Source organism: Salmo trutta, chromosome 27, assembly GCF_901001165.1.
Source record: "Salmo trutta chromosome 27, fSalTru1.1, whole genome shotgun sequence".
Lineage (NCBI taxonomy): Eukaryota > Metazoa > Chordata > Actinopteri > Salmoniformes > Salmonidae > Salmo > Salmo trutta.
In genome coordinates this window covers 29,922,792-29,938,851 of record NC_042983.1, presented here as the reverse complement: position 1 = coordinate 29,938,851, position 16,060 = coordinate 29,922,792, and the positions used below count along the sequence as shown (strand labels likewise).

Sequence of the window (16,060 nt, the reverse complement as noted above, 5' to 3'; positions counted from 1 at the left end):
CGTCATCTCTTACTATTAATAAGTGTGGCTTGCAGCCACACTTTAAATATTGTATCACTCATTTCTGACTTCTAGTTATTCTTTACAATGCTGCTCCTCTTACACCGTTTAAGCTAGAAACGCAATTCAAACTTCAAAACAAGCAGACTGGTCTTGAATAGTGTGATTTTCTACAATTTCCTATACTAATCATACTTATAAGACTTATTGAACTTCATCCACTTTCACTCTATTCAACATTCTGAAGCTTCCATTGTGACATCATGACTTCCAACATTCCATTCACTGTGAATGCAACTTTTGACACAAATCAGCTCCTTTGACCACTTCCCCAACAAGTTAGACAAAAGGTTAGAGGGTATGACATCTTGGTCAACTTCCCTGCTATTCAAGTCTGAAATCGTAACAAACATATCTGCTACCAATCAAAAGCTGATTGTCGGAGTTTAGAGTGACAAAAAGTAGCTATGTAATGTCAGCTAATAGCTCTCTCGTGTCCCCTCATTGAGCAGCTCAAACAGAGCCGTTGTTATGAATACCAATGCATTGTAATGGAAAAAAAGAGCCATAGGCTAGAATGGTAAAAATAATTCTAGACCTATGTCCTCTTTCACCGTCTAAACTATCAACTCCAAACCAACGTTGAGATGTTCACACTGACTGTACTTGTATTGCTTGTCAAAAGATTTTTGATAATATACAAGTATGTACCTTGGATGGTGCCTCCATTGATCGTGTTCCTGCATACAAATATCTGGGCATCTGGATAGACAATAAGCTGTCTCTTAAAAAGCATGTCGATGAGTTAGTTAAGAAGCTGGGAATACAAATGGGTTTCTTCTATAGAAATAGGTCTTGCTTCTCGCTAAACAGTAGAAAGCAGATCATTTAACCAACGTTCCTACCAGTCATAGGCTATGGTGACATTATCTATATCAGTGATGGGCAACTCATGGACCCCCTTTCTAGGTCCGCGGACCAATTTCAATTGTTTGTTTTTTTAAGATAATTTTTTTTAGGAACTCAGTCGGGGGTCTCAACTGTTGAGAGTTAGAATAATAGAATACACAAGTTGCAATTTCAGAAATGTGGTTGTGCATCAGCCGTCACTCATTTAGCCCATGTCAGATATGAGTTTTTTTATTGTTAAGTTAGTCTAGCGGCCAGCTATCTAAACTTGTTGTAAGCCTGGTCGAATTACCGACCTGGTTGGGGCCCATTGATCATCAGTTATCATATTAAAGACTGCAAACATTTGACTCCACCCTATGGCAAATGTGTAGAATTGCAGGAAATGTGCTGTATAACTGCTCATTTTGTCTCCACCCCATGGCAAAATGTGTAGAATTGCATGAAGTTAGTTATAAAATTGCAAAAAAGTGTAATATTGGGATGCAAACTCAAAATGTAATGCATTTCAACTGTATATCTGACATGGAACAGGTGTCTTCTTTTTTTAAGCCCATAACCATGTGTGAGAAGTGTATACTTTTGTTTAAAAGTAGATTTTTTTAAGACTACCAAGAGACACTCTGTGTGATTTAGCCCACTGCCGTAAAAGGTTTTAAAGCCATTAGATGCAGTTAGACATAGCGCTCTTCGTTTTATTACAAGGCGACATGTTCACTGCATTCTTTACTGTTGGAAAGTCAAATAGGTTGAGTCATTGCTCTCTTTTTATTTATAAAGCTATTTTACAAAAACTCCCACCGTACCTAACATCAATAATAACCTTCAGATGTACGAGTTACCATGCCCAGTCTCAGGTATGGCTAACTCTGGTAGTCTCCTCAGAATAAATCAGCTTTTAGTTCCTTACAATCTACAGATTACCCCAACTGTATTTTGTAAATTGTGTGCATGTTGGTATTAATGGGACTGCCTGATTTAAAATAAAGGTTACAAAAATTGTTCAATAACTTATGATTAATGTACAATTAACTTAACATTAACTTACATTAAACTATGGCTAATAAAAGCAGTGTCATATTTAAAGATTTTTGTAAAAAATTAAAACAATCCTTTGTTATTCGACAATAATAGTCTCTACCTGTTTCTGACCCTTTTCTTCTGTTTGGTGCCCTAATGAATACGACCAAAATTGATCACATTTTCCTCTCTGATTTTTGCCAGAGGGAATTTCCCAAGTTCTTCACTTTCAGAGCCAGAGACGGGGTAAAAAACAACATATTTACACAAAATAGTTCTCACAATAACTGGACATTTGTTATACATGAACAACCTTAAAACACTAGTAAACTAGTAAACTATCTCTCCCTCAACCCCCCCTTCCTCACTCTCTCCCAGTTCCAGGAGGACCGTATCTACAGGAACCTGGAGCCTGCTCTGGCCTTCCAGCTGGAGCTGAACCGCATGCGTAACTTTGACCTGACAGCCGTGCCCTGTGCCAACCACAAGATGCACCTGTACCTGGGCGCCGCCCGTGTGCAGGAGGGTGCCGAGGTCACCGACTACCGCTTCTTCATCCGAGCCATCATCCGCCACTCTGACCTCATCACAAAGGTACAGGGGGGTGGAGTCAACGCCACACAAAGTTAAAGGGATACTTTGGGATTCTGGGAATGAGGCCCTTTATCTACTTCCTCAGAGTCAGATCAACTCCTGGATACCATTTTTATCTCTGTGGCCAGTATGATTGTAAATAAGAATTTGTTCTTAACTGACTTGCCTAGTTAAATGAAGGTTAAATAAAATACAAATCCCTTTAAAAATACATGTATTGTTTTTGCTCCCTTATATTTGAGATAAATTGTTTCTGTCTTGCTAAGAATAATAATTTTATTTCATAACTCTTGCACCCCTCTCTCTCTCCTCCAGGAAGCATCCTTTGAGTACCTGCAGAATGAGGGTGAGCGTCTTCTCCTGGAGGCAATGGATGAGCTGGAGGTAGCCTTCAGCAACAATAATGTGCGCACTGACTGCAACCACATCTTCCTCAACTTTGTCCCCACCGTCATCATGGACCCCTCCAAGGTCAGTGTGCCTCGTATCTGCGCTGCCAGCTCCTCCATAACGTGCTTAGCTAAGTGATTGACGACAATACTTTTCATAATATTCCATCTTTAAAGGGGCTATGCGAAACCTTTACCTCTCGGGGTGCTCCAGGGCCAAAACAGGTCCCTTAAATGAATACAAATATTGCCTAGAAATGACCTCACTCGGGACCACCGAGTGCTGTAAAAATTGTCTGCCCTCGTTGCAACACTCACTACCGAGTTCCAAACTACCTCTGGCAATTTCAGCACAATAACTATTTGTTGGGAGCTTCATGAAATGGGTTTCCATGGCTGAGCAGCCGCACACAAGCCACAGATCACAATGCCACTCATCGCCTGGAGTAGTGTAAAGCTCGCCGCCATTGGACTCTGGAGCAGTGGAAATGCGTTCTCTGGAGTGATGAGTCACGCTTCACCATCTGGCAGTTCGACGGACGAATCTGGGTTTGGCCGATGCCAGGAGAACTCTACCTACCCCAATGCATAGTGCCAACTGTAAAGTTTGGTGAAGGAGGAATAATGAATGATCTGGGGCTGTTTTTCATGGTTCAAGCTAGGCCCCTTAGTTACAGTGAAGGGAAATCTTAACGCTACAGCATATAATGACATTCTAGACGATTCTGTGCTTCCAACTTTGTGGCAACAGTTTGGGGAAGGCCCTTTCCTGTTTCAGCATGAAAATGCCCCCGTGCGCAAAGCGAGGTCCATACAGAAATGGTTTGTTGAGATTGGTGTGGATGAACTTGACTGGCCTGCACAGAGCCCTGACCTCAACCTCATTGTAGACCTTTGGGATGAATTGGAACGCCGACTGCGAGCCAGGCCTAATCGTCCAACATCAGTGCCTGACCTCACTAATGCTCATGTGGCTAAATAGAAGCAATTCCCTGTAGCAATGTTCCAACATCCCAGAAGAGTGGAGGCTGTTATAGCAGCAAAGGGGGGGACCAACTCCATATTAATGCCCATGATTTTGGATTAAGATGTTTGACGAGCAGCTGTCCACATACTTCTGATCATGTAGTGTATTTAGGTCAAGAGTTTTTTTTCTCACCCTTTTGGAGTTCCGCAAGGTCGATTTTTGCATACTGTTCAGTTTATATATGTTACCCCTTGGCATCGTAATCAGAAAGCACGGGATTGATTTTAACTGCTACGCAGACGATACACAACTTTACATTTCTGTGCCACCAGAGGATTTTAGCTCCACAGTTAAATTATTAGACTGTATTAATGATTTAAATACTTGGATAGCTCACAACTTCCTCCAGCTAAAGCAAGACAAGACTGATGTACTTATTATTGGAGCCAAAGCACAGAGAGCGAATCTGGCCTCATGTTTTAATTCACAGGCAATAAAGATCAAACATAAGGTCCAAAACCTAGGTGTCATTTTAGATTATGAACTGAATTTCGAATCACACATTAGGAATGTGACAAATTGCTTTTTACCACCTGAGGAACATTGCTAAGGTGCAGCCGTTTCTCTCTCAGGCTGATACAGAGAGACTCATCCATGCTCTCACTACTGTAATGCTCTCCTGTCTGGTCTTCTCAAGAAGCCGTTGTTCAACTGCAAAACATACAGACTGCTGCAGCAGACTGAGAGCACACATTACACTGGTTTTAAAGTCTCTGCACTGGCTGCCTGTGAGTTTTAGAATACATTTTAAGATTCTTCTATTGGTTTTTAAAGCGATCCACGATCGTGCACCCCAATACATATTAGACATGCTTTTTAGTTATGTACCCAGTAGGTCCCTCAGGTCCTCTGGCATTGGCCTTTTAACTATCCCAACGCCTAGGACCAAGAGGCATGGAGAGGCAGCCTTTTAGTTATTATGCCCCCAGTCTCTGGAATAGCCTGCCAGAGAACCTGATGGGAGCCAAAACTGTGGAAATATTTAAAAGAGATCTTGAAACACTTTTTTAGCTTTGTTTTTCCTCAGGGTGCTTTTTAGTGTTTCAGTTTTTATTGTTATTCTTTTGTTTTTATCCTCTTATGTTTGTTGTGTAGTAAATATTTCAGTTTTTCTGTATTGTTTTTTCCTGTGAAGCGCATTGCGTTGCATTCATGTCTGAAATGTGCTATATAAATAAAGCTTGATTTGATTTGACATGTGTATATGAACTATACTGTATGTGCTGCCTCTCTGTGTCCTCTCTTGCCCCCTTCCCCTTTTAGATTGAGGAGTCAGTGCACTCCATGGTGATGCGTTACGGTAGTAGGCTGTGGAAGCTCCGGGTGCTCCAGGCCGAGTTGAAGATCAACATTCGGCTGACGCCCACTGGGACCGCCATCCCCATCCACCTGTTCCTCACCAACGAGTCGGGCTACAACCTGGACATCAGCCTATATAAGGAAGTTACAGACCCCTCAACAGGACAGGTAGGTAGATCAGGAAGAGCACTATCAACAGGATCAGCTCACTTGCTTACCGATGCCACAGGAAATTGCCACTCACATTCAGTGTGCACAGATTGGTACACACTGCACAGCCAGAGAAATGGTGTTGAATAAGCAGTGCAGGAGTACAGATTCTACAATTAATAAAGGTTTCATAGGGCATTCATGAAGACTAGATGCTTCACAAATCGTTGATAAGAACTTTGTATTTAAGTTTCTCTATCAATTCAGTGCTATAAGCTGCTGCTGACCTCCGTCTCCGTTCTCTAGATCATGTTCCAGTCATACGAGGACAAGCAGGGCCCTCTGCACGGCATGCTCATCAACCATCCCTATGTCACCAAGGACCTGCTGCAGTACAAGCGCTTCCAGGCTCAGACCCTGGGCACCACCTACGTCTACGACTTCCCTGAGATGTTCCGACAGGTGGGTCCCTCTCACTCTCTCTTACTCTTTCTCTCTCTACCTCTCACTGTAAAAGTGTTTTTACCCTTGATCCTTCCTCTGTTTAAACTGTGCGGACTGTATTTCTTTTAAACCCATGTGTCTCATAGGCCCTCTTTAAGCTGTGGGGTCCGGGTGACAGTTACCCTAAAGATGTGCTGATGTGCACTGAGCTGGTGCTGGACCCGCAGGACCGACTGGTGCAAATGAACCGCCTGCCTGGAGACAACCAGGTAGAACACATGGCATTCTCACGTGGATTGGTAGGAACTGAAACAGAGATAAGCAGGACCCTATTTCTTTTAAATACCCTATGTTGTCCCAAAACCACATGGCAATCGCCTATACCCTTCTTCACTCCCTCTTCCTCCCAGGTGGGAATGGTAGCCTTCCGGATGCGGATGAAGACGCCTGAGTATCCCGAGGGCCGCGACATCATCGTCATCTGCAACGACATCACCTATATGATTGGCTCGTTCGGGCCCCAGGAGGACCAGCTGTTCCTGCGGGCGTCGGAGCTGGCCCGGGACGAGGGCATTCCACGTATCTACATCTCAGCCAACAGCGGGGCGCGCATCGGCCTGGCCGAGGAGATACGACACATGTTCCAGGTGGCCTGGATCGACCCCCAGGATCCTTACAAGGTGGCTTATCACCGGGCACTACTTACCAATACACTCTGTGCCAGACCATTTAACTATTGACGCGCTCAACTCAATAGTCATTCTAAAAAGGTCTTTGGGTGCAGGGTTGAAACTTGTAAGGGCATACCATGCTGGAAAAGGGGGGGAAACACACTCGCTGGAAATACTTATTCAACGTGTAAATAATTTGCTGCAGCAGAGGTCATGGCAATCAAACATGTTCCTTTTCTGACTTACCAGAATTCCTTCCCTCCGCATGTGCTGGTGGCATGGTCTACTAGGTTGGACAAACAGAATTGTGATCAGAACAGTGGTGGGTGGGGCATAATGGCAAGGTGTAATCATTATCAGCCTTTTCACAGTCATGCCCTGTCACTGTGTGAGCCCTCTTCCTTGGGACTGATGACTGTTTGTTTTATTGTGCCCACCTGCAGGGTTTCAAGTATCTGTACCTGACGCCCCAGGACTACACCCGCATCAGCTCCACCAACGCTGTCCACTGCCACCATGTGGAGGAGGGCGGGGAGTCCAGGTAGGACACACCCCCTTCACCTGGGGCTAGTCACCCCTTTATCAAATAGCACAGCTTACAAACACAGTTTGTTATCCCAGAGATTCGCTGACTCAATCTCTCTCACTCTCCCATCCAATTGGCTGGGCTCCAGGTACGTTATCACTGATATCATAGGGACCGAGGAGGGACTGGGGGTGGAGAACCTGAGGGGATCAGGCACCATCGCCGGGGAGACATCCCAGGCCTACGATGAGATCATCACCATCAGCATGGTCAGGAGGAGACGTCACATCACCACAATAGACACACACGCACGCAGACCGCACACACACACACACACACACACGTCTCTTCGTCTGGGGTTAGATACCCCAGGTGGTTAGGCCTACCATGCCTCATAGCTTATGTTAAAGCCATGTTATGTCCTGGTTACTGCAGGTGACGTGCCGTGCCATTGGGATCGGTGCCTATCTGGTGCGTCTGGGGCAGAGGGTCATCCAGGTGGAGAACTCCCACATCATCTTGACTGGGGCTGGAGCCCTCAACAAGGTATGCCTCTGTCCTGTCTGTTTGGATTCATCATGCTTTTGACACCTTGTAAGACTTTTCCAAGAAGTGAACACAGGTCCACTATTAGGATAACATAATGGTAATTTGAGACCATATCAGCAGTGGACTGACGAGGAATATATCAAAATATGTTTTTTAGCTAAAATACCCCTTAAAGGCATCTCGTATTTCATAAATAGTGAAACTATTTTTTTGTTGTTGACTATTTTAAATAACCATTAATGTCTTCTGCTTTTCAACCACTTGGACGGCAGGTAGTCTAGTGGTTAGAGTGTTGGGCCAGTAGCCCCACTGTTCCCCGGGCTGCAAAGAAGTGGATGTTGATTATGGCAGCCCCCCGCACCTCTCTGATTCAGAGGGGTTGGGTTAAATGCGGAAGACACATTTCAGTTGAATGCATTCAGTTGTACAACTGACTAGGTATCCCCCTTTCCCTGTTGCGCAGCATCCGAATTGGATGAATGTAATCCACTGGATATGTGGTGTATTTTCAGTGTCGTTGACAGTGGAGCTGTTTTCATTGCAGGTCCTGGGCCGAGAGGTGTACACCTCCAACAACCAGCTGGGAGGCGTCCAGATCATGCACAACAATGGCGTGACACACAGCACAGTGCCTGACGACTTCGAGGGCGTTTTCACCATCCTGCAGTGGCTCTCCTTTATGCCAAAGGTACATTTGAAGAAGAGAAAGAACATCCTAGCCTGGTCCCAGATCTGAACCCATATTCATAAAGCTTCTCAGAGTAGTAGTGCTGATCTAGGATCAGGTCCCCCCCTGTTCATATAATCATATTCATTATGATCTAACAGACAAAACTAATCCTAGATCAGCAGTTCTACTCTGAGACGCCAAGTTGGCAAGACCGCACAAACAGATCTGGGACCAGGCTAAAGATGTCCCGTAAGAGGTCGAACTCGGCCGACCAACCCCCAGATAGAAGATCTCAGAACATTGTTCTACTCTGGTTTCAGAACAAGCACTCTCCGGTGCCGGTGATTCCGCCCAAGGACCCAGTGGAGAGGGAGATTGAGTTCACCCCCACCAAGGCTCCCTATGACCCCCGCTGGCTACTGGCCGGGAGGCCCCACCCCAGTGAGAGACACTCTGCAGCATACATAAACCTCTTAACTCTGCCCAGATTCTGTTTCCCCATGGATATATCACTATCGTTTTGATTCCACGGTGTAGTGTACTGTATTTTGAATCGAACCAAAACCACAACTATTTAAAGTGCATAAAAAAAATGCAATACACTTTACATATTAATGTGGACGACTAAATCAACTCTGTTTGTGTGTTGTGTTTAGCTGTGAAAGGAGCCTGGCAGAGTGGATTCTGTGACCATGGCTCCTTCATGGAGGTACTGGGATCTTGGGCCCAGACAGTAGTGGTAGGCAGAGCCAGGTACGCACATACGCACAATAGCAACTTGTAATCCTAGAATTCTGTGATAGAAATGCTTACAGAAGATATACGGGTAAAACTTAAAGTCTGCAGGTACAATGCATTATGATGAAATTCAAATGCATTTTAATCCTTACTAAATACCAGCCATTTTCAGTCAGTAGAAAACGTTTGATACATAGAGAGAGACATTTGAAGTGTTATTATATGGCATTATAAAGGTCCATACATGTTGACAATATGTAAAGCATCATACCTACAGGATATGGAACCCCTGAGATGTTAGTGCTCGGAACGTAAATTAACAACTAACTTGTAACAAAAAACACCACAGGTTAGGAGGGATTCCTATTGGTGTCATCGCAGTGGAAACGCGCACCGTTGAGGTGGCTATCCCGGCCGATCCAGCCAACTTGGACTCTGAGGCCAGAGTGAGTGGCTTAGTGTCCACATTGTACACTGAGTGTACAGAACATTAGGAACACCTGCTCTTTCCATGACAGACTGACCAGGTGACTCCAGGTGAAAGCTATCATTCCTTATTGATGTCACTTGTTAAATCCACTTCAATCAGTGTGTAGATGAAGGGGAGAAGACAGGTTAAAGAAGGATTTTTAAGCCTTGAGATAATTGAGACATGGATTGTGTAGGTGTGCCATTCAGAGGGTGAATGGGCAAGACAAAAGATTTAAGTGTCTTTGAACGGGGTATGGTAGTAGGTGCCAGGTACACCGGTTTGAGTGTGTCAAGAACTGCAACGCTGCTGGGTTTTTAATGCTCAACAGTTTCCCATGTGTATCAAGAAGGGTCCACCACTCAAAGGACACCCTGCCAACGCGACACAACTGTGGGAAGCATTGGAGTCAACATGGGTCAGCATCCCTGTGTAACGCTTTCGACACATTGTAGTCCATACCCAGAAGAATTGAGGCTGTTCTGAGGGCAAAAGGGGGTGCAACTCAATATTAGGAAGGTTTTCGAGTTTTAATGTCACATGCACAAGTACAGTGAAATGCCTTTCTTGCAAACTCAAAACCCAACAATGGAATAATCAATAACAATGTATTACTAGGAAAAACACATGAGAAATAAGAATAGGAAATATGAAATACACAAAGTAAGTAAGCATACTATATACAGGAAATATTTAAAAAGGCAGTTCCAATACCATATTTACATGTGCAGGGATACTGGAGTGATGGAGGTAGATATGTATAGAGGTAAGGGGACTAGGCAAGAGGATATAAGATAAACAGAGTAGCAGCAGCTTGGGGGGGGGGGACGACAGTGCAAAGATTTAATTAAAAGGTCAATAAAGATAAATTTTTATCAGTCGTATTGCTTGGTGATAGAAGCTGTTCAAGAGACTGTTGGTGTCAGACTTGATAGACCGGTACCGCTTGTCGTGTGGCAGCAGAGAAAATAGTCTATGACTTGGGTGGTTGGGGTCTTTGATGCTTTTCCGGGCCTTCTTTTCACACCGCCTGATATAGAGGTCCTGGATGGCAGGGAGCTCGGCCCCAGTGATGTACTGTCCGCACAACCCTCTGTTTTGTACACTCAGTGTATGTTGTGTCCTTTAATGATTACGTAATGGACCCGCTTGTGTCATACGCCAAGGTGACCTGTTAGTAAGCCGTCATTAATAAAGTTTCGATGCCTTTGATCATTTAGAAAAGAAAAACATGATCTGACAAGGTAACACAAACTGAAATGACAGCTACACCAGAGTGTAATATCCCTGTGTGTGTTTCTCTCAGCTGGTGCAACAGGCCGGCCAGGTGTGGTTCCCGGACTCAGCCTTTAAGACGGCCCAGGCCATCCGTGACTTCAACCGCGAGCGGCTGCCTCTGATGGTGTTCGCCAACTGGAGAGGCTTCTCCGGGGGAATGAAGGGTACAGACTGGCCGACCTGGGTTCAAATACAACATAAAATCATTTCAAATACTGTATCTGTGCTTGATTGAGCTTGCCTGTTTTTAAGGGAACCAATAGAAAAGTCTAGAAAAGTGCAAAGAATTCCCATCTGGCAGATTAAAGTAAAGCTCAAAATATTTCAAACATTTCAAATAGTATTTAAACCCAGGTCTGGTACTGACTGGAACAATAACTGCCACTAAAACACCCCAGCATTTATAGAATAAAATAAAACCAGAAGTGCAAGTCCGTTTCTCTCTCTCAGACATGTACGACCAGGTGCTGAAGTTTGGTGCCTACATCGTGGATGGCCTGCGTGAGTTTCGCCAGCCTGTGTTGATCTACATCCCGCCGCACGCCGAGCTGAGAGGGGGATCCTGGGTGGTGATTGACCCCACCATCAACCCTCTGTGCATGGAGCTCTACGCAGACAAGGAGAGCAGGTGGGCCTTTTTACATTTACACAGGAGAGAAGCTTCCCTGCAATGTGAATGAGTTGCTCTCTTACTCTCCCTCTTTCTCTCACTTCCTCTCTTCATCTTTACCCTCCCCTTATCTTCCCTCTCCCCTCTCTCTCTGTGTGTCTCTCTCACTCTCTCTCTCTGTGTGTCTCTCTCTCTCTCTCTCTCTCTCTCTCTCTCTCTCTGTGTCTCTCTCTCTCTCTCTGTGTGTCTCTCACTCTCTCTCTGTGTGTGTCTCTCACTCTCTCTCTCTGTGTGTCTCTCTCACTCTCTCTCTGTCTCTCACTCTCTCCCTGTCCAGGGGTGGCGTGCTCGAGGCAGAGGGCACTGTTGAGATCAAGTATCGCAGGAAAGACCTGTTGAAGACCATGCGCCGAATCGACTCAATCTACGCCGTTCTGGCTGAACAACTTGGTAAACTCTTACAACAGTACCTGTACTTCCACCTATATGTACAATAGGCATCATGTTTTCTTTTCATTAGCATTATAACAATTGTTGAAGTTTTGGCATGTTTCGAGTAAAAGGGGTTTGTCAACTATTAAAAAAACATCTGGGTCATTAGGCACCAAACAAAATAATCAGACTGAAACAGGATAAGACTGCCTGGACTTGTCCAATAAGAAACACACATTTTCTGCTTTCCATTGGAGACACTGGCTGATAAATCCTCTTGACTGGCCAGGTACACCCGAGCTGACGGACAAACAGCGGCGGGACCTGGAGGTCAAGCTGAGGGCCAGAGAGGAGTTCCTACTGCCCATTTACCACCAGGTGGCAGTGCAGTTTGTGGACCTCCACGACACTCCTGGTAGGATGCAGGAGAAGGGCGCCATCACGGTAAGAATCAACTTTCCTCTCTGTATTTTGCAACACTCTCTGTGTTATGATAGTCAATCAAACAAGAGAAGGTGCCAGAGCCAACACTGCAAAGCAAAATACAGTTGAAGGAAAATACAAAGGGAGCACATGGGCTGGCAGGAGATGCATGTGTCGTGCCCAGTCCTATTCTCTGTACCTGCAATGGGACAGGGGCATTAGTGTCCCTCCCTCTCACTCTATTGTCTGTGTAACCCGGGGGTGGTCTGTGTAACCCGGGGGGTGGTCTGTGTAACCCGGGGGGTGGTCTGTGTAACCCGGGGGTGGTCTGTGTAACCCGGGGCCGGTCTGTGTAACCCGGGGCCGGTCTGTGTAACCCGGGGCCGGTCTGTGTAACCCGGGGGTCACATGCAGGACATCCTGGACTGGAAGAACGTGCGGAGCTTCTTCTACTGGCGTCTGCGGCGCCTCTTGCTGGAGGGCGTGGTGAAGTGTGAGGTCCTGCAGGCCAACCCAGAGCTGAGTGACGGACACATCCAGTCCATGCTGCGCCGCTGGTTTGTGGAGACTGAGGGCTCAGTCCAGGTATCGACGTCACAACTTAATGTCTCCGTTCATGTCATACAAGTGGTGTTATGCTATTATAGTGTAGCAGCCCTGTCTGAAACATGTAATCCTAATTGTCACCCTCTGAACATAAGGAGTTATTTTTGGTCCAATGTTTAAGATGTTGGGTTACTGCGTGGGAGACACAATCTATTTCACTCCAATCCATTGTGTGTAGAAGTGTTTTAGAGTGAGATTCTGTGCCTCATTTCCAGGCGTACCTTTGGGACGACAACAAAGCGGTGGTGGAGTGGCTGGAGAAACATTTGACCAAAGAGGACGGCACACGATCAGCCATCAGAGAGAACATCAAGTACCTGAAGAGGGACCACGCCTTAAAACACATCCGCAGGTACACACACACACACGTGTGTGTATATGTATATAATACACACACACACATGCATGCACTTGAATGTACTGTGTGTATATGCTGGCCACTACCAGTAATCCTATTGTGTATACTGTGTCTGTTATTCTAGCCTGGTGCAGGCCAATCCTGAGTTGACCATGGACTGCATCATCCACATGAGCCAGACCATCACTCCGTCCCAGAGGGCCAAGATCTCCCACCTGCTGGCCACGATGGACGGCACGGCCCCCAGTTAAACTCCAGGTCTGAGCTGAGCTGCCTGACGCCTTACACAAGAAATCCGTGTAGTTGTACATACGAGAGAGACTAGAGAAGTAGACATGTGGAGTGTGGACCCTAGGGCCAACATTTTCTCCAGTGCATCCTACTTTCTGTTGTAATCAGGTGAGCCAATAAAGCTAAGAAGACTGAAGCTTGTCTTATTCTCAGGGTTAGGGCTAGTTAGTGCTACTCACACAGTAACCAGGCACAGCAGAGATTCACCCTGCCACTATATACTGCACATGTACTACATGCTGTGATTGGACATGTTTAGGATGTTCCAAGCAGGCCTGGGTTCAAATACTATCTCAGATCATTTCAAATACTGTATTTGAGCTTGTTTGAGCTTGCCTGTTCCAATGGAACCAATAGAAAATGATCAAAGGTACAAACCCCACCCACCTGACACTACAAGCAGGCAAAAACAACGGTCTGGTTCCATGTAGCGGTTGACATTGCTGTGATCAGAGGGAACCACCACTACTCGCTGGCATTTCAAATTCACATTATCAATAGGATGGGATAACCCATATGTTTCCAAAATGTAACATTTAAAAACATTCATTGAATGGCTTGAACCATGGGCCTTTTTGTCAGTATTCTAATAAAGATTCTCATTGCTATCCTCTGAATGTACGGCATACTGTACAAAGGGGAATTTTCTGTTTTCTTTCCCTAATTAAACCAAAGGTTAGTTTTTATGTCAGTGTAGTCTTTAAAAGCCTAACAGTGTGCAATTTGAAAGTCAGGTAAAAGCTTTTTTTGTACTTAACATTACCACCAGTGTTTATTCTTGTTTCCTTGAATTTCTTTCTTTGTATTATTGATGTTTGACTGAATTAGAAATACACCTGTGTTTTTCCTGAGTCATTTCATTTGTATTTTTGTTGTTGTCAATTGCTAGGTTTCCATCCAATTGGCCACATATTTTCATGCCAATATTCTAAAATCAGCATAAAAACAATATGTGCATTTTCCCACCAGAGATGTGTTTCCATCAAATTGACTTGTTGCGGAAAATAGGCTGTGCGTGATGAGGTATGCACAAAAAAATGACTTTTGCTGTTAAATTCCCATTTACCAAATAAAAAAAATACAAGTTAAATGGGTTTCCGTCAGATTTTCAACTTTACTGATGGTTTTCGCACTTTAAAAAAAAAATATATATATAGCCAATGTGCTCATTCAGGTCGAATAATCTGCGTGCTAGCCAACAACTCAATACAGTGCGAGTAGGCTACCTACATGATGAGATTATTATAGACAAAATGAGTGAGATCATTTTGATTTGTCAAACAGCAGCCAAGCATTGATCATCATGTCACCAGAATAAGACCCTCAATATTTATTGGAAAGCAGTATCAAGCTCATCACCATGCACTTTCACCACCCTGTGATGTTCATCATTTATTTCATCTGTAGCCTAATAAACTGCATGTTTTCCCAACGAGTCTAGTGGGAGGACCACACAACATGTCATCGCGTGACTCCAACTTTACTTTGATATGATGGTTATTATAGCAATATTTACGCATAAAGGCATCTTCACCGCCATTTCTCGCATAATACATTTACAGACCCAAAAATATCCCACCTTATAATAACCCCGTATTTTGTTTTGTCGACATTTGTGAAGTTTACCTACAAATTTGCATCAGGCCTGTTGTCACCTTTTTTATCCAACATGTACTTTACTGGCATAAAAAGGTTGGATGGAAACCTGGTTATTGATGGTGTATACATGGTGTATACATGGTGTGTACATGGTGTGTAGTCTGGCTGAACAATCTAATGCCAGTAGATAAATTCACACCCATAGTATTTGTATGGTGCTCATTTGGAACAAATGGACACCTAAAGAAGATCATGATTTATGCTATCTTTTTGTATGTGATATGAATACGTGTACATGTTTTCATTGTGTTTAATATAATTCTGATTGTTGCTTATACTCGGGTGAACAGGGGCAGACAACGGTACAATTGATAAATTACAAAATTTTAACCGAGAGACCCCAAGCTGTTCTCCTGCTGTTGCCTTCAACAAAATATCAGATATCCATTTGAGATTGTATCAATAATATATATAAAATATCTGCTATTTTGTGTACGTTACCCTAATAAGAGGTAAAGTAAATAAATGTAATGAATCTATTTTCAGCACAAAACTGAAACTGATTTACCCATTGTGATTTTATTGTTTTTGCGTAATTTTAAAGTACATGTAGCCTGACAGCCTTCAGTCATAAAAAAATCATGTGAATACTTCAATGATGAATTCAGAATTTGACTAATTTTAGCATATTTTCCCATGCTGACCTGTTTTGGAATGTATGGGTAAATACTGTTTAAGAAACTAAAGCTTTTCCGTGGAGATAGAAGGGATTTGAAACACAAATATATACAGTAAACCGTGTTTGATAAATTCCTCCCTTTTCTCCAATATAAATAAAACATCACAGTAATACTTCCTAAGATGATACAGACAACAGATAAAGAACAGGGAACTTAACAGTATCATGGTAAGGCTTACAAACACAGGAATGCCAATGGTACAGTAACTAGCAGATGGTAAGTTAGTAGTTGGTGTACTACAGGGTAGCACAACTCTTGAGACTTTGCT

General features: G+C 44.0%; 1 protein-coding gene across 5 annotated transcripts in view; it reads left to right on the top strand.

The window, feature by feature from the left end:
* LOC115164864 (acetyl-CoA carboxylase 2) overlaps window positions 1–15,629 on the top strand; it is a 59,001-nt gene extending 43,372 nt beyond the window's left edge. For all 5 annotated transcript variants that reach the window (XM_029717735.1, XM_029717737.1, XM_029717736.1 and 2 more), the window contains 21 exons: window positions 2,134–2,175; window positions 2,308–2,523; window positions 2,839–2,994; window positions 5,203–5,406; window positions 5,695–5,850; window positions 5,979–6,101; window positions 6,243–6,512; window positions 6,947–7,044; window positions 7,178–7,298; window positions 7,465–7,575; window positions 8,123–8,266; window positions 8,569–8,689; window positions 8,905–9,001; window positions 9,336–9,432; window positions 10,762–10,897; window positions 11,184–11,361; window positions 11,681–11,793; window positions 12,065–12,219; window positions 12,613–12,783; window positions 13,020–13,156; window positions 13,287–15,629. In XM_029717735.1, coding sequence (XP_029573595.1) covers window positions 2,134–2,175; window positions 2,308–2,523; window positions 2,839–2,994; window positions 5,203–5,406; window positions 5,695–5,850; window positions 5,979–6,101; window positions 6,243–6,512; window positions 6,947–7,044; window positions 7,178–7,298; window positions 7,465–7,575; window positions 8,123–8,266; window positions 8,569–8,689; window positions 8,905–9,001; window positions 9,336–9,432; window positions 10,762–10,897; window positions 11,184–11,361; window positions 11,681–11,793; window positions 12,065–12,219; window positions 12,613–12,783; window positions 13,020–13,156; window positions 13,287–13,413 — 2,973 coding nt within the window. In that variant the 3' untranslated portion in view covers window positions 13,414–15,629. The remainder of the gene's footprint in view (window positions 1–2,133; window positions 2,176–2,307; window positions 2,524–2,838; window positions 2,995–5,202; window positions 5,407–5,694; window positions 5,851–5,978; window positions 6,102–6,242; window positions 6,513–6,946; window positions 7,045–7,177; window positions 7,299–7,464; window positions 7,576–8,122; window positions 8,267–8,568; window positions 8,690–8,904; window positions 9,002–9,335; window positions 9,433–10,761; window positions 10,898–11,183; window positions 11,362–11,680; window positions 11,794–12,064; window positions 12,220–12,612; window positions 12,784–13,019; window positions 13,157–13,286) is intronic.
* Window positions 15,630–16,060: the final 431 nt, after the last annotated feature.